Source organism: Salmo salar, chromosome 10 (genome assembly GCF_965601325.2).
Source record: "Salmo salar chromosome 10, fSalSal1, whole genome shotgun sequence".
NCBI classification, from domain to species: domain Eukaryota; kingdom Metazoa; phylum Chordata; class Actinopteri; order Salmoniformes; family Salmonidae; genus Salmo; species Salmo salar.
The window spans coordinates 46,186,222-46,204,657 of NC_138300.1; the positions used below are offsets into that span (position 1 = coordinate 46,186,222).

General features: G+C 46.1%; 1 protein-coding gene across 2 annotated transcripts in view; it reads right to left on the reverse strand.

The window, feature by feature from the left end:
* The window catches only part of raver2 (ribonucleoprotein, PTB-binding 2), a 230,687-nt gene that overhangs the window by 143,891 nt on the left and 68,360 nt on the right, over positions 1 to 18,436 (reverse strand). For both annotated transcript variants that reach the window (XM_014123424.3, XM_014123423.3), the window contains exon 4: positions 5,240 to 5,431. In XM_014123424.3, coding sequence (XP_013978899.3) covers positions 5,240 to 5,431 — 192 coding nt within the window. The remainder of the gene's footprint in view (positions 1 to 5,239; positions 5,432 to 18,436) is intronic.

An 18,436-nucleotide genomic window follows, 5' to 3' on the forward strand; every position in this document is an offset into this window, starting at 1 on the left:
CTTCTGACCCACTAGAATTGTGATAGTGAATTATAAGTGAAATAATCTGTCTGTAAACAATTGTTGGAAAAATTACTTGTGTCATGCACAAAGTAGATGTCCTAACCGACTTGCCAACACCGTAGTTTGTTAACAAGAAATTTGTGGAGTGGTTGAAAAACAAGTTTTAATGACTCCAACCTAGGTGTATGTAAACTTCCGACTTCAACTATATACAGTGCCTTGCGAAAGTATTCGGCCCCCTTGAACTTTTCAACCTTTTGCCACATTTCAGGCTTCAAACATAAAGATATAAAACTGTAATTTTATGTGAAGAATCAACAACAAGTGGGACACAATCATGAAGTGGAACGAAATTTATTGGATATTTCAAACTTTTTTAACAAATAAAAAACAGAAAAATTGGGCGTGCAAAATTATTCAGCCCCTTTACTTTCAGTGCAGCAAACTCTCTCCAGAAGTTCAGTGAGGATCTCTGAATGATCCAATGTTGACCTAAATGACTAATGATGATAAATAGAATCCACCTGTGTGTAATCAAGTCTCCGTATAAATGCACCTGCTCTGTGATAGTCTCAGAGGTCCGTTTAAAGCGCAGAGAGCATCATGAAGAACAAGGAACACACCAGGCAGGTCCGAGATACTGTTGTGGAGAAGTTTAAAGCCGGATTTGGATACAAAAAGATTTCCCAAGCTTTAAACATCCCAAGGAGCACTCTGCAAGCGATAATATTGAAATGGAAGGAGTATCAGACCACTGCAAATCTACGAAGACCCGGCCGTCCCTCTAAACTTTCAGCTCATACAAGGAGAAGACTGATCAGAGATGCAGCCAAGAGGCCCATGATCACTCTGGATGAACTGCAGAGATCTACAGCTGAGGTGGGAGACTCTGTCCATAGGACAACAATCAGTCGTATACTGCACAAATCTGGCCTTTATGGAAGAGTGGCAAGAAGAAAGCCATTTCTTAAAGATATCCATAAAAAAGTGTCGTTTAAAGTTTGCCACTAGCCACCTGGGAGACACACCAAACATGTGGAAGAAGGTGCTCTGGTCAGATGAAACCAAAATCAAACTTTTTGGCAACAATGCAAAACGTTATGTTTGGCGTAAAAGCAACACAGCTCATCACCCTGAACACACCATCCCCACTGTCTGGACGGAGATTTGTCTTCCAACAAGACAATGATCCAAAACATAAAGCAAAATCTACAATGGAATGGTTCACAAATAAACATATCCAGGTGTTAGAATGGCCAAGTCAAAGTCCAGACCTGAATCCAATCGAGAATCTGTGGAAAGAACTGAAAACTGCTGTTCACAAACGCTCTCCATCCAACCTCACTGAGCTCGAGCTGTTTTGCAAGGAGGAATGGGCAAAAAGTTCAGTCTCTCGATGTGCAAAACTGATAGAGACATACCCCAAGCGACTTACAGCTGTAATCGCAGCAAAAGGTGGCGCTACAAAGTATTAACTTAAGGGGGCTGAATAATTTTGCACAGCCAATTTTTCAATTTTTTATTTGTTAAAAAAGTTTGAAATATCCAATAAATTTCGTTCCACTTCATAATTGTGTCCCACTTGTTGTTGATTCTTCACAAAAAATTACAGTTTTATATCTTTATGTTTGAAGCCTGAAATGTGGCAAAAGGTCGAAATGTTCAAGGGGGCCGAATACTTTCGCAAGGCACTGTATATCTATATATCTGTCTCCCCCCTCTCTCTTCCTCTCTCTGTCGTCCTCTCCCCCCTCTCTCCCTATATATATTTCTCTCTCTCTCTATATATATATATATATATTTCTCTCTGTCTCCCTCTCTATATTTATCATCATCTCCCCCCCTCTCTCTATATTTCTCACTCTCTTCCGCTCTCTTTCTCCCTCCCTCTCTCTATATATATTTCTCTCTCACTTCCTCTCTCTCTCCCTCTATTTCTCTCTATATATATGTATCTCTCTCTCTCATTCTCTCTGTCTGTCTCTTATTCTCTCCCTCTCCTTGAGAAAATGTCAGTATGCATCAGTCTGTTTGGTTGGTTGCTGGTTGGTTCCCTCAAGCACGAGAAAACCAGGCTCCCACACCATCACACCAGGGAGAAAGGGAAGGCGAGAGAGGGAGGGAGGGATGGAGAGAAGAAAATAGGAGGGGGGAGGTCCATCTGCGACTGTGTTCACACTCAGTTTCACAAACTGAAGAAATGACAGGAGTAGTCCTCTGCTGAGCACAGCGGCTCTCCTCCTCCTCCTCTCCTCTCCTTCCAGGGTTCTTATGTTGCTATTGTTTCTGTCTGAATCTCATTTTGTAATATACTCAACAGAAAGAGCCTGGTGCATGCTCCTCTACAGAATTAAATAGGATCTCTATGTGCTCTTCACTTTCTAGGAAATACTTTTTCTAAGAACTACTCAACCTATTCACTGTCTGAGTATTTAAAGTATTCAGTCTCTAAGTGCACTATTAAAACTATCTCTGAGACACAGGGATCATCTGATAATATACCTGGGATGTACCACAGTACTATCTCTGAGACACAGGGGTTGTCTGATAATATACCTGGGATGTACCAGAATACTATCTCTGAGACACAGGGGTCGTCTGATAATATACCTGGGATGTACTAGAGTACTATACATTATACTGTCCACAGTCATCTGGTATGACCAAGTTGATGCTGAGGTGTTGACAGATTGACAGTTCCTCCTGCCATCTTTTCGTCTCAAAAGGTAGAAATTAGAGAGTGAGTGGGGTAGAGGTGAGGTGCTCAAAGTACTGTGTGTGCACGTATTTAAGTGTTCGTGTAGACTTCAATGGTTGTGTATGTGTGTGTGGATGACTTTGACTGTGCATGTGTTTGAGTACATTACAGTAGTGTGTGTGTCTGTTTGTGTGCATGTCAGTTTTTGTATGTGTGTAGGCATGGTGTGTCAGGGGCAGTGAGCACAGCAGGGTTGATTTCTGTCAGAAGCAAACAGAGGAGTGAGTGGGCTCATTGTGAGGCAGGGCTACATTAGGACAACTCTTAAAATAACTTCCACTGTTATTGTTTCTGCCAGACAGCACCACAGTACGAGAGGAAGAAGGAGCGGGAGGTGATATGTAGGCATGTATACAGTATGCAGATTTATGTTTCAATTGTCAGTATACCATGGCATTGTTGAATACTCATTTCTGATTAGTTTGAAGGGCATTCTAGAGTGTGCATTATTTCCCTTTATAAACTGGGTGGTTCAAGTCCTGAATGCTGATTGGCTGAAAGCTGTGGTGTATGAGGCCGTGTACCATGGGTATGACAAAACATTTATTTTTACTATTCTAATTACATTTGTAACCAGTTTATAACAGCAGTAAGTCACCTCGGGGGTTTGCGGTATATGGCCTATATACCATGACTAAGGGCTGTATACAGGTATTCCGTGTTGTGTTGTGCAAAGAACAGCTCTTAGCCGTGGTATATTGGCCATATTCCACACCCCCTTGGGCCTTATTGCTTTAATAATACACTGATTGTACAAAACATTACGAACACCTGCTCTTTCCATATCATAGACTGACCAGGTGAATCCAGGTGAAAGCTATGATCCCTTAATGATGTCACTTGTTAAATGCACTTCAATCAGTGTAGATGAAGGGGAAGAGACAGGTTAAAGAAGGATTTTTAAGCCTTGAGGCAACTGAGACATGGATTGTGTATGTGTGTCATTCAGAGGGTGAATAGGCAAGACAAAAGATTTAAGTGCCTTTGAAGGTAAGGTAGTAGGTGCCAGGCGCACCGGTTTGAGTGTGTCAAGAATTGCAACGCTCCTGGGTTTTCACGCTCAACAGTTTCCTGTGTGTATCAAGAATGGTCCACCACCCAAAGGACATCCAGCCAACTTGACACAACTGTGGTGTCACGTCCTGACCAGTAAAGGGGTTATTTGTTATTGTAGTTTGGTCAGGACGTGGCAGGGGGTGTTTGTTTTATGTGGTTTGGGGTTTGTTGGGTTATGTGTTATGTAGAGGGGTGTTTGTTTAGAGTGTTCTGGGGTTTGTGGGTTATGTTCTAGGTTAGTGTATTTCTATGTTAGATCTAGGGTGTTTAGTTCTATGTTTAGTTAATTGGGATTGGCCTTCAATTGGAGGCAGCTGTTCCTCGTTGCCTCTGATTGAAGGTCCTATGTATAGGGGTGTGTTTGTAATGGGAAGTGTGGGAAGTTGTTTTTGCATAGCTGTGTGTAGCCTGCAAGACTGTTTGTCGTCCGTTCGTTTTCTTGTTTTTGTTACGTGTCTCAAATAAAGTTAAAATGAGCACTCAACCCGCTGCGCCTTGGTCCACTTCATACGACGGCCGTTACATGTGGGAAGCATTGGAGTGGTGATTTTTATATGCATTCATTTGTATATCATTGAACTTTATAAATCTGTCAGTTTATTAAAGCTGAGTGATTAGTGCTTTTTGAGGTCAGTTTGGGTTCAGGTTCGATAATTTTTCTAAACATTAAATGCACTGAGTATTCTGTGGGTTGAATGCTGTAACATCACAGACTAAAACTATTACTAAAAGTCCCATGATGGTAGTGACTGCTCATGACTACTTATCACTTAATAACCATCATTTATTCACATTACTTGAATTAAATATTTCAGTTGTTGTGTATATTACATTTGATGACTTTATTTCATTCCAAGTCCTCATCGCATCTCTATAGAGACTGTTTATGACTGCTGAATAACAACAATCACTTAGATCATGTATTTTCAGGTAGAGAAACCTCGCGAAGCAACTGCTCTCTATCCCTCAATTGTGTATTCTTCTCTCTCTTTTATGTAGCAGGTGTACAAGAAACACAAACCGGACAAGTAGTCGTGCAATGGATTATGGTCATTGTAGTTAATTACCACGTTTTCTGCGCTAAACTATGTAGAATATTGTCCTGTTGGAAATTACAACACTCTACTACATTGCACAGTTCAGGCTTGATCTGATATCTCTACAGAAACTGCACAATGTGCGCATTGAGTTCACAGAAAAAAAACGAACGAAATGGAATTAAAATAATTGAACCAACATTGGCCAATGATTGTTTAAATAACTTTTGGTTAATCACTCAGCACTATTGTTTATCCAGATTTGCAGTAAACATACAGTATTGTGTGTGTGTGTGCGCAAGTGGCCATGCTTGTGTGTGTGTGTATGTATGTGAGTGTGTGTCCGTGCGTGCATGTGATTTGAACTTCTAGACAAGTTACTTACCACACCCTGAGCAGCGATGAGCGCTGCCAATGTGCTCCTGCCTGAGGTTCCGGGGGTGCAGAGAGAGAGACAGATCTCCTGTCCTCCCACCAGTGTTCTGTCCATCTCTATCAGTATAGCCTCCGCCTGCTCTGCACTCTCATACTCCACCACCCCGAACCCTCGCACCGGGCTGCCCTCATCCTGGGCTAGCTGAAACACAGAAAACACACACACGTTATACACACACGTTACACAGATCTCACTCTCAACAGCACAGGGCTACAAACAAACAAGCAAACTGACAACAGTAAAAACAAGTACATAACAACACATAAACCTTGCACGATGCATTCCCAACACTCTCTTAATCCCATCACAATTAGCGCAGTGTGTACGGAATAAAGCAACAACCTTGTCATGCCTCCACAGAGACTGGCAGTATACTCTCACAAGATGAGCTCCAACTCACATCCAACTCTGACACATTCCCAAAGCTCTCTCTCAGAGTGGAGTAGCAGTACCATACTGTGTTACATCTATCATAGCTCAGGTGGAGTAGCAGTAACATACTGTATTACATCAATCATATAACGGTGGAGTAGCAGTACCATACTGTGTTACATCTATCATAGCTCAGGTGGAGTAGCAGTACCATACTATATTACATCTATCATAGCTCAGGTGGAGGCTCAGGTGGAGTAGCAGTACCGTACTGTATTACATCTATCATAGCTCAGGTGGAGTAGCAGTACCATACTGTATTACATCTATCATAGTTCAGGTGGAGGCTCAGGTGGAGTAGCAGTACCGTACTGTATTACATCTATCATAGCTCAGGTGGAGGCTCAGGTGGAGTAGCAGTACCGTACTGTATTACATCTATCATAGTTCAGGTGGAGGCTCAGGTGGAGTAGCAGTACCGTACTGTATTACATCTATCATAGTTTAGGTGGAGGCTCAGGTGGAGTAGCAGTACCATACTGTATTACATCTATCATAGCTCAGGTGGAGTAGCAGTACCATACTGTATTACATTTATCATAGTTCAGGTGGAGGCTCAGGTGGAGTAGCAGTACCGTACTGTATTACATCTATCATAGTTCAGGTGGAGGCTCAGGTGGAGTAGCAGTACCGTACTGTATTACATCTATCATAGATCAGGTGGAGTAGCAGTACCGTACTGTATTACATCTATCGTAGTTCAGGTGGAGGCTCAGGTGGAGTAGCAGTACCGTACTGTATTACATCTATCATAGTTCAGGTGGAGGCTCAGGTGGAGTAGCAGTACCGTACTGTATTACATCTATCATAGTTCAGGTGGAGGCTCAGGTGGAGTAGCAGTACCGTACTGTATTACATCTATCATAGTTCAGGTGGAGGCTCAGGTGGAGTAACAGTACCGTACTGTATTGTCACAACGGTCGATGAAAGGGGACCAAAGCGCAGCGTGTTGAGTGCTCATCTTCTTTTATTAATGTAATAAAGTGAACACTTAAACAAAAATAACAAAATGACACATGACAGTTCCGTAAGGTAGCATAGACTATACGAAAAACAACCACCCACAACCCACAGGAAAAAACAGGCTGCCTAAGTATGGCTTCCAATCAGAGACAACGAAAGACACCTGCCTCTGATTGGAAACCATACTCGGCCACACATAGAAAATGAACATAGAAAATGAAAACTAGAACAAATCCACTATGAAACAAACCAACCCCAAAACACACAAAAACAACACCCCCTGCCACGCCCTGACCAACTACAATGACAAATGACCCCTTTTACTGGTCAGGACGTGACATGTATTACATCTATCATAGATCAGGTGGAGTAGCAGTACCATACTGTATTACATCTATCATAGCTCAGAGTGGAGTAGCAGTACCATACTGTATTACATCTATCATAGATCAGGTGTTCTGTGAAAGCCAGCCACTTTGATAATGGTCTGAAAAGAGCCCTTTCAGAATCTGCTGATATCTCTCTGTCTCTCTCTCTTATTCTCACTGTCTTTGGTGTTCTGAGCCAGAATTCCAAAGAGAAAGCATTACAGAAGTGAGAGATAGCCTGGCTCAGAACTCCAAAGAGAATATGTGTGTGTGTGAGTGTGAGTGTGAGTGTGAGTGTGAGTGTGAGAGTGAGAGTGTGTGAGAGAGAGAGAGAGAGAGAGAGAGAGAGAGAGAGAGAGAGAAATCAGCAGCTTCTGAAAGGGCTCTTTTCAGACCATTATCAAAGTGGCTGGCTTTCACAGAATCCACCTGAGCTATGATAGATGTAATACAGTACGTTACTGCTACTCCTACTCCACCTGGCTTTCTCTCTCAGACTCAGACAAATAAACACACACACAAACATTAAAAAAGCACTAGTCTTCTCAGTACTGACGCAATGACAGAGCAGTTACTTCCTCATGAAGTGCAGGCTGGTTTCCAGTGACAGAGCAGTTTCTTCCTCATGAAGTGCAGGCTGGTTTCCAGTGACAGAGCAGTTACTTCCTCATGAAGTGCAGGCTGGTTTCCAGTGACAGAGCAGTTTCTTCCTCATGAAGTGCAGGCTGGTTTCCAGTGACAGAGCAGTTTCTTCCTCATGAAGTGCAGGCTGGTTTCCAGTGACAGAGCAGTTTCTTCCTCATGAAGTGCAGGCTGGTTTCCAGTGACAGAGCAGTTTCTTCCTCATGAAGTGCAGGCTGGTTTCCAGTGACAGAGCAGTTTCTTCCTCATGAAGTGCAGGCTGGTTTCCAGTGACAGAGCAGTTTCTTCCTCATGAAGTGCAGGCTGGTTTCCAGTGACAGAGCAGTTTCTTCCTCATGAAGTGCAGGCTGGTTTCCAGTAAGCACCAGTAGATGTCTCCTGACAGCTATTATTACTTTACAGTTACTGTCCATCAATACAACTAACAGGGACAGAGGGAGGGAGAGAAGGAAAGAGAGAAGGATGGAGGAAGGAAGGGAGGGAGGGAGGGAGGGAAATACGATTGGGAGGGAGGGAGGATTGGTGAAAAGAGAGATGGATAGATGGATGGAGTGAAGAAGGGAGTTAGTAATGCTCCTGTCTTGAAATGAGTCAATTTAAGCCCACTGTAATAGGACAAGGAGCCATACATCCTGGTACTTACTGTATGTCAGCCAATCAGTAGAAGGGATGAGTTAAATAATGCACCAGACCTTCTCACCCCTGTAGGCCCTGAGTCCTGTCATACAACATTTAGATGCCAGCCTAGTAGCTAATGCAGACCAACTGGCATAACATGCTTCCAGATCACCACCAGTCACTGTTCAGCTGGATGGAACGGTAAGACAAGGCAGGACTGAACTGGACTGAATCGCATATAGTAGAGATTCTCCACACAATAACACAGCTGCTCTCATAAGAGTTCAGTCATGACTCATGAGTCATTTGTTGCTTATCCCCCATCCTCTCACCCCACATTTCCTCTCCTCCACTCCCACTCGTCGGTCAGTCCCCCCAGCCTGAGGAGCAGAGCTGTGGAGGAGGTCGATAGGCCATCAGAATACATTAGCCATACTCTATGGAAATAAATGACCTTCCTCTCCTCCTTACCAGTCTACCAATTCAACGCCCTAAGGAAGGGAATGAGGGAGGGACATTGAACACACATATGTCACTCCAGTGAGTGAGTGAGTGATGTTTGCAAAGCAAGAGAGAGAGAATAAGTGACAAAGAGAGAGAGATGCACACACATATACACATCAAGCTGTTATGTTCATTCACCTTCTGCACAATCAAGTGTGTGTGCCTGCGTGCATGTGTGTGTAATGTACTGATCTGACTCTGAGAGCTTTATTTATAGTACAGAAAGTAGGGACTGTCATTTAGCTGGGTGTCAAGCAGCTGAGAGGGAAACCAAACCCTCACAACGGACACCAGCACCATCCCCAGCAGGGTGCACAGTCATACACACAAACATACAGAGACATCTACATAAGTTCACTATGGTTTAACAGGTAAAAACTCTCTCTCTCTCTTTCTCCCACTCTGTTGTACTCGTCCAATGATAAAGGGTTAAAGGGGATTAGGTAAATAAAACACTATCTCCAAACATACAGCTGGCCAATGTGCAATAGCTTTCCCTATGTCACCCGCTAATATTCATTTATAGTGAGAGGGTCCAGAGAGCCTTTGGTTGAAGTTAATCAATAGTGGCCTCAGCTCTGCACTTCCAATGAGCCAGTGACCCCTCCCTCCCTCCCTCCCTCCCTCCCTCCCTGGTCCATTGTCCATGTCCAGTGTTGACATAAAGACTAACCCATTTACAGAGAGACCCATCACCCCCACCATGCCCTCTATGATATAATTGAGACTCTGGCATTTTATCTCCCCCTCAGGTTAAGGTTACTTCTGCCTCTTCAACATCATAATCACATAAAAGGCCAGCTACTGTGGACATGTGTGTAAAGTGCACGTGTGTGTGTGTGTGTGTGTGGGTGTAGTGTTTATTATCCACATCTTTCTGTGTCTGTCATGGTCTGTCGACTCCTATGCTACTCGACGGCACAGAACCCCTCTGTGATGTCATCTGCACAGCTCTTTCCACTGTTTATGAAACTGGCCAAGAAACTTTCCTAAGCAGTCATTGTGTGTGTGTGTGTGTGTGTGTGTGTGTGTGTGTGTGTGTGTGTGTGTGTGTGTGTGTGTGTGTGTGTGTGTGTGTGTGTGTGTGTGTGTGTGTGTGTGTGTGTGTGTACGCATCAGGAACAGATATGTCATAGTGAATCAGTCTTGTTACTTAAACAAAGATCAGTGCACACACGCATAAAGACAGACACACAGGCAGACACACAGACAGACACACGCACCGCGAGAAAGAGAGAGCAGGATATGTGCTCAGACCTTCACAGCCGTGCCACATGGTCCTCTATAGACTATCTACAGTATACACACACGCTCATGCACACTGTCATATGCTCCATGTCTCTGGCAAGTCATTTACCTCAGTCTTACTGAGCTAACATCACCAATGTCTGGGATTGGACACATACAGGTGTAGGATCTTAATTTGATTACCCTGTTGTTGCACGAAGTTAACATACGAAAATGTTTTAAGATGGTCATACCAAGGATCATGTACAGTTGAAGTCGGAAGTTTACATACACCTTAGCCAAGTACATTTAAACTCAGTTTTTCACAATTCCTGAAATTTAATCATAGTAAAAATTCCCTGCCTTAGGTCAGTTAGGATCACTACTTTATTTTAAGAATGTGACATTTCATAATAATACTAGAGAGAATGATTTATTTCAGCTTTTATTCCTTTCATCACATTCCCAGTGGGTCAGAAGTTTACATACACTCAATTACTATTTGGTAGCATTGCCTTTAAATTGTTTAACTTGGGTCAAACGTTTCGGGTAGCCTTCCACAAGCTTCCCACAATAACTTGGGTAAAATTCGTCCCATTCCTCCTGACAGAGCTGGTGTAACTGAGTCAGATTTGTAGGCCTCCTGGCTAGCACACGCTTTTTCAGTTCTGCCCACAAATGTTGTATAGGATTGAGGTCAGGGCTTTGTGATGGCCACTTCAATACCTTGACCTGGTTGTCTTTAAGCCATTTTACCACAACTTGGAAGTATGCTTGGGGTCATTGTCCATTTGGAAGACCCTTTTGCAGCCAAGCTTTAACTTCATGACTGATGTCTTGAGATGTTGCTTCAATATATCCACATAATTTTCCTACCTCATGATCCCATCTATTTTGTGAAGTGCACCAGTCCCTCCTGCAGCAAAGCACCCCCGTGCCACTCCCGTGCTTCACGGTTGGGATGGTGCTCTTCGGCTTGCAAGCCTCCCCCCTTTTCCTCCAAACATAACGATGGTCATTATGGCCAAACAGTTCTATTTTTGTTTCATCAGACCAGAGGACATTTCTCCAAAAAGTACAATCTTTGTCCCCATGTGCAGTTGCAAACCGTAGTCTGTTTTTTTTATGGCAGTTTTGGAGCAGTGGTTTCTTCCTTGCTGAGCAGCCTTTCAGGTTATGTCGATATAGGACTCGTTTTACTGTGGATATAGATACTTTTGTACCTGTTTCCTCCAGCATCTTCACAACGTCCTTTGCTGTTGTTCTGGGATTGATTTGCACTTTTTGCACCAAAGTACGTTCATCTCTAGGAGACAGAACGGGTCTCCTTTCTGAGCAGTATGACGGCTGCGAGGTCCCATGGTGTTTATACTTGCGTACTATTGTTTGTACAGATGAACGTGGTACCTTCAGGCATTTGGAAATTGCTCCCAAGGATGAACCAGACTTGTGGAGGTCTACAATTCTTTTTCTGAGGTCTTGGCTGATTTCTTTTGATTTTCCCATGATGTCAAGCAAAGAGGCACTGAGTTTGAGGGTAGGCCTTGAAATACATCCACAAGTACACCTCCAATTGACTCAAATTATGTCAATTAGCCTATCAGAAGCTTCTAAAGCCATGACATCATTTTCTGGAATTTTCTAAGCTGTTTAAAGGCACACTCAACCAAGTGTATGTAAACTTCTGACCCACTGGAATTGTGATACAGTGAATTATAAGTGAAATAATCTGTCTATAAACAATTGTTGGAAAAATGACTTGTGTCATGCACAAAGTAGATGTCCTAACCGACTTGCATAAACTATAGTTTGTTAACAAGAAATTGGTGGTTGAAAAACGAGTTTTAATGACTCCAACCTAAGTGTATGTAAACTTCGGACTTCAACTGTAGCTATTTGATTTGGAATTTTAGGACCCCCTGAAGGTATATAAAAAAAATTGAAAAATTATTTTCTTTACTGCTATTAGCCCATAGAAATGCATTGAATAACAGCATAATACATGGATAAACAGATAGTCAAGAAAAAATAATAAAGTAAGCTTGTTCTGAAGTGTCTGTCTATCTGAGAGATGCATTACATGTATTACTGAACTAAAATATAAACGCAACATGTAAAGTGTTGCTCCCATGTTTCATGAGCTGAAATAAAAGCAGCATTTGTTTACATCCTTGTTAGTGAACATTTCTCCTTTACCAAGATAATCCATCCACCTGACAGGTGTGGCATATCAAGAAGCTGATTAAACAGCATGATCCTTACAAAGGTGCACCTTGTGCTGGGGACAATAAAAAGCCACTCTAAAATGTATAGTTTTGCCACATAACACAATGCCGCAGATGTTTTGAGGGAGCAAGCAATTGGCATGCTGACAGCAGGAATATCCACCAGAGCTGTTGCCAAAGAATTGAATGTTCATTTTTCTACTATATGTCGGCTCCAACATCATTTTAGAGAATTTGGCAGTATATCCAACCGGCCTGACAACCGCAGACCACGTGCAACCAACCATGCTCCCAAGTGGGTGGGCCTATGCCCTCAGACTGGGGCGAAGGTTCCCCTTCCAACAGGACAATGACCCTAAGCACACAGCCAAGACAACGCATGAGTGGCTTCGGGACTCTGAATGTCCTTGAGTGGCCCAGCCAGAGCCCGGACTTTAACCTGATCGAATATCTCTAGAGAGACCTGAAAATAGCTGTGCTGCAACGCTCCCAATCCAACCTGACAGAGCCTGAGAGGATCTGCAGAGAAGAATGGGGGAAAAAATCCCCAAATACAGGTGTGCCAAACTTGTAGTTTCATACCCAAGAAGACTCAAGGCTGTAATCACTGCTTCAACAAAGTACTGAGTAAAGGGTCTGACTGCTTATGTAAATGTGATATTATTATTATTTATTTTTAAAAAATTGCAAAAATTTCTAAAAATCAGTTTTTGCTTTTTCATTATGCGGTATTGTGTGTAGATTGATGAGGGAATAAGGCAGGAACGTGTTGTCACGTGTGCTCCCTCTCCGGCCTCTAGGTCACCAGGCTGCTCGTGATGGCGCACACCTGTCACCGTCATCACTCACATGATTACCTTCCTTATATATGTCACTCCCTTTGGTTCCTTCCCCAGGCGTTATTGTTTCTGTTTCTGTGTCAGTTCTGTGCGTTGTCCGTGTTTCTTATTTTGTATTATGTTGTGTTTCTTTATTAAAACACTCACTCTCTGTACTTGACTCTCAGAGCACATCGTGCTCACCTAAGGGAAGCATCAGGAAGTGTTTTTAGTTTTTTTTGTGTCAGGTGGAATGACGTTGGGTCGGGGAGCCACTACAGGTTTACATGCCTCAGCCTGATCAGCAGGCTCCCCTGGCTCAGCCGGATCTCCAGGCTCCCCTGTGTGGCTGAGAGTGTGTGGGTGACAAAGTGTTGTGGATGTGTTTCTGGCTTATTATATGTGGGACGTAGCAAACAGGCCATCTCCACTCTATCTTGCTTAACTCTAAAAGAGAGTCAAAGCAAATCAAATGTTATTGGATACATACACATGGTTAGCAGATATTAATGCGAGAGTAGCGAAATGCTTGTGCTTCTAGTTCCGACCTTGCAGTAAAATCTAACAAGTAATCTAACAATTTCACAACAACTACCTTATACACACAAATGTAAAGGAATGAATAAGAATATGTACATATAAATATATGGATGAGCGATGGCCGAACGGCATAGGCAAGATGCAGTAGATGGTATAGAGTACAGTATATACATATGTGATGAGTAATGTAGGGTATGTAAACATTATATAAAGTGGCATTGTTTAAAGTGACTAGTGATACATTTATTACATTCAATTTTTTTATTATTAAAGTGGCTAGAGATTTTAGTCAGTATGTTGGCAGCAGCCACACTATGTTACTGATGGCTGTTTAACAGTCTGATGGCCTTGAGATAGAAGCTGTTTTTTAGTCTCTCGGTCCCAGCTTTGATGCACCTGTACTGACCTTGCCTTCTGGATGATAGCGGGGTGAACAGGCAGTGGCTCGGGTGGTTGTTGTCCTTGATGATCTTTTTGGCCTTCCTGTGACATTGGGTGCTGTAGGTGTCCTGGAGGGCAGGTAGTTTGCCCCCGGTGATGCGTTGTGCAGACCTCACTACCCTCTGGAGAGCCTTACGGTTGTGGGCGGAGCAGTTGCCATATCAGGCGGTGATACAGCCTGACAGGAAGCTCTTGATTGTGCATCTGTAAAAGTTTGTGAGTGTTTTCGGTGACAAGCCAAATTTCTTCAGCCTCCAGAGGTTGAAGAGGTTCTTCACCAGGCTGTCTGTGTGGGTGGACCATTTCAGTTTGTCCGTGATGTGTACGCTGAGGAACTTTCCACCTTCTCCACTACTGTCCCGTCGATGTGGATAGGGGGTGCTCCCTCTGCTCTTTCCTGAAGTCCACGATCATCTCCTTTGTTTTGTTGACGTTGAGTGTGAGGTTATTTTCCTGACACCACACCATCGTTACGCGCACCTGCGTGTGTGTGTGTGTGTGTGTGTGTGTGTGTGTGTGTGTGTGTGTGTGTGTGTGTGTGTGTGTGTGTGTGTGTGTGTGTGTGTGTGTGTGTGTGTGTGTGTGTGTGTGTGTGTGGGCAGTATTTGCCTGTACAGTCTTTTCAAAAAGGGCAAAAATCTCTTCCAAATAAATCATCTTCACCCTCCTCGGCCCACACCAGTCATCCATCACATCCACAACACTTTGTCACCCACACTCTCAGCCACACACTCTCATTGACACCCTGTTCTCTCACAGACTGCTACTCTGACACAGTTCTCCTCCTAGTCTCCTCTGTCCCAGCCTGTCAATCAGGCAGGTGTGGGGTCTCCTCTCCTCTCACTGACAATTGTGACAGGGCAACCATGTCCCCGGTCACGGAACGGTCACTCTGTGGTCTTCAAAGTCTCTCCTCTATAGGGACCTGGAAGTCTACTGCTGTTCAACAGACCGACAACCAGGGCATTGGGTTTATGTCAGCTTGATAAACACACACATACACACATCCTAAGCCCTCCTAACTCCTCCTAGCCCCTCCTAACTCCTCCTAACTCCTAGCCCCTCATAACTCCTCCTAACCCCTTCTAACTCCTCCTAACTCCTCCTAACCCCTCCTAGCCCCTCCTAGCCCCTCCTAACCCCTCCTAACTCCTCCTAACTCCTCCTAACTCCTCCTAGCCCCTCCTAACCCCTTCTAACTCCTCCTAGCCCCTCCTAGCCCCTCCTAACCCCTCCTAACTCCTCCTAACTCCTCCTAGCCCCTCCTAACCCCTTCTAACTCCTCCTAACTCCTCCTAGCCCCTCCTAGCCCCTCCGAACCCCTCCGAACCCCTCCTAACTCCTCCTTGCCCCTCCTAGCCCCTCCTAACTCCTCCTTGCCCCTCCTTGCCCCTCCTAACTCCTCCTAACCCCTCCTAACTCCTCCTAACCCCTTATATCTCCTCCTAACACCTCCTAGCCCCTCCTAGACCCTCCTAGACCCTCCTAACTCCTCCTAACTCCTCCTAACCCCTTCTAACTCCTCCTAACCCCTTCTAACTCCTCCTAACCCCTTCTAACTCCTCCTAACTCCTCCTAACCCCTTCTAACTCCTCCTAACCCCTTCTAACTCCTCCTAACTCCTCCTAACCCCTTCTAACTTCTCCTAACCCCTTCTAACTCCTCCTAACCCCTCCTAACCCCTCTTAACCCCTATTAACTCCACCAAATGTAACTCCACTCTTCTCCTCTTACAGGTACCCTGCTTTATCACTGATGACTCATGTAGTATACAGTTTGTTCCCAGAGCTCTGTCCGGTCCCTAGCCACAGAAAAAGAGAGGGGGGGGGGGGGGGCATACAGAGAGAAAGAGACTTCTCTCTACTGTCATTTACCTGCTAATAACACATAGCTTTCTAATGGGCCTGGCATTCTTAGATTGCCTCCTGCTTATTTTTTTATTTAACCTTTATTTAACTAGGCAAGTCAGTTAAGAACAAATTCTTAATTACAATGATGGCCTACACCGGCCAAACCCGGATGACGCTGGGCCAATTGTGCACTGCCCTATTGGACTGCAAATCAGTTGTGATACAGCCTGGATTTGAACCAGGGTGTCTGTAGTGACGCCTCTAGCACTGAGATATAGTGCATTCAACCGCTGCGCCACTCAGGAGCCCTTCATTTGTGAGAGGGTGACCCGAAGCACACCGAGCAAGGCTTTGACAACCACTGTAAGGATGGAGACTTTGATTCATCTAGCACTACAGTACTAGAGGAGTCACTCTCAAGCACTGCTGCCGGAGGATAGAACGTTTTTAAACAAATTAGAATGGAACTGAAATGGAGAAGAACCATTGAAACAAAACGAGGAGGGGCTAGTGGTGATCATAGGGCTTAGGGAGGAGGAGGAACCTTAGTGCACTGCAGAGGCATGGTGGTGGGGGGCTTAGGGAGGAGGAGAGCCCTTAGTGCACTGCAGAGGGATGATGGTGGGGGTGGGGGGCTTAGGGAGGAGGAGAGCCCTTAGTGCACTGCAGAGGGATGATGGTGGGGGTGGGGGGCTTAGGGAGGAGGAGAGCCCTTAGTGCACTGCAGAGGCATGGTGGTGGGGGTGGGGGGCTTAGGGAGGAGGAGAGCCCTTAGTGCACTGCAGAGGGATGATGGTGGGGGTGGAGGGTTTAGGGTGGAGGAGAGCCCTTAGTGCACTGCAGAGGGATGATGGTGGGGGTGGGGGTGGAGGGTTTAGGGTGGAGGAAGAACCTTAGTGCACTGCAGAGGGATGGTGGTGGGGGGCTTAGGGAGGAGGAGAGCCCTTAGTGCACTGCAGAGGGATGATGGTGGGGGTGGGGGTGGAGGGTTTAGGGTGGAGGAAGAACCTTAGTGCACTGCAGAGGGATGGTGGTGGGGGTGGGGGGCTTAGGGTGGAGGAGAGCCCTTAGTGCACTGCAGAGGGATGGTGGTGGGGGGCTTAGGGAGGAGGAGAGCCCTTAGTGCACTGCAGAGGGATGGTGGTGGGGGTGGGGGGCTTAGGGTGGAGGAGGAACCTTAGTGCACTGCAGAGGGATGGTGGTGGGGGTGGGGGTGGTGGGCTTAGGGTGGAGGAGAGCCCTTAGTGCACTGCAGAGGGATGGTGGTGGGGTGGGGGTGGGGGGCTTAGGGAGGAGGAGAGCCCTTAGTGCACTGCAGAGGGATGGTGGTGGGGTGGGGGTGGAGGGTTTAGGGAGGAGGAGAGCCCTTAGTGCACTGCAGAGGGATGGTGGTGGGGTGGGGGTGGAGGGTTTAGGGAGGAGGAGAGCCCTTAGTGCACTGCAGAGGGATGGTGGTGGGGGTGGGGGGCTTAGGGAGGAGGAGAGCCCTTAGTGCACTGCAGAGGGATGGTGGTGGGGGTGGTGGGCTTAGGGAGGAGGAGAGCCCTTCGTGCACTGCAGAGGGATGGTGGTGGGGGGCTTAGGGTGGAGGAGAGCCCTTAGTGCACTGCAGAGGGATGGTGGTGGGGGTGGAGGGTTTAGGGTGGAGGAGAGCCCTTAGTGCACTGCAGAGGCATGGTGGTGGGGGTGGAGGGTTTAGGGTGGAGGAGAGCCCTTAGTGCACTGCAGAGGGATGATGGTGGGGGTGGGGGTGGAGGGTTTAGGGTGGAGGAAGAACCTTAGTGCACTGCAGAGGGATGGTGGTGGGGGGCTTAGGGAGGAGGAGAGCCCTTAGTGCACTGCAGAGGGATGATGGTGGGGGTGGGGGGCTTAGGGTGGAGGAGAGCCCTTAGTGCACTGCAGAGGGATGGTGGTGGGGGGCTTAGGGAGGAGGAGAGCCCTTAGTGCACTGCAGAGGGATGATGGTGGGGGTGGGGGTGGAGGGTTTAGGGTGGAGGAAGAACCTTAGTGCACTGCAGAGGGATGGTGGTGGGGGTGGTGGGCTTAGGGAGGAGGAGAGCCCTTAGTGCACTGCAGAGGGATGGTGGTGGGGGTGGGGGGCTTAGGGTGGAGGAGGAACCTTAGTGCACTGCAGAGGGATGGTGGTGGGGGTGGGGGTGGTGGGCTTAGGGTGGAGGAGAGCCCTTAGTGCACTGCAGAGGGATGGTGGTGGGGTGGGGGTGGGGGGCTTAGGGAGGAGGAGAGCCCTTAGTGCACTGCAGAGGGATGGTGGTGGGGGTGGGGGTGGTGGGCTTAGGGAGGAGGAGAGCCCTTAGTGCACTGCAGAGGGATGGTGGTGGGGGTGGGGGTGGGGGGCTTAGGGAGGAGGAGAGCCCTTAGTGCACTGCAGAGGGATGGTGGTGGGGGTGGTGGACTTAGGGAGGAGGAGAGCCCTTCGTGCACTGCAGAGGGATGGTGGTGGGGGTGGGGGGCTTAGGGAGGAGGAGAGCCCTTAGTGCACTGCAGAGGGATGATGGTG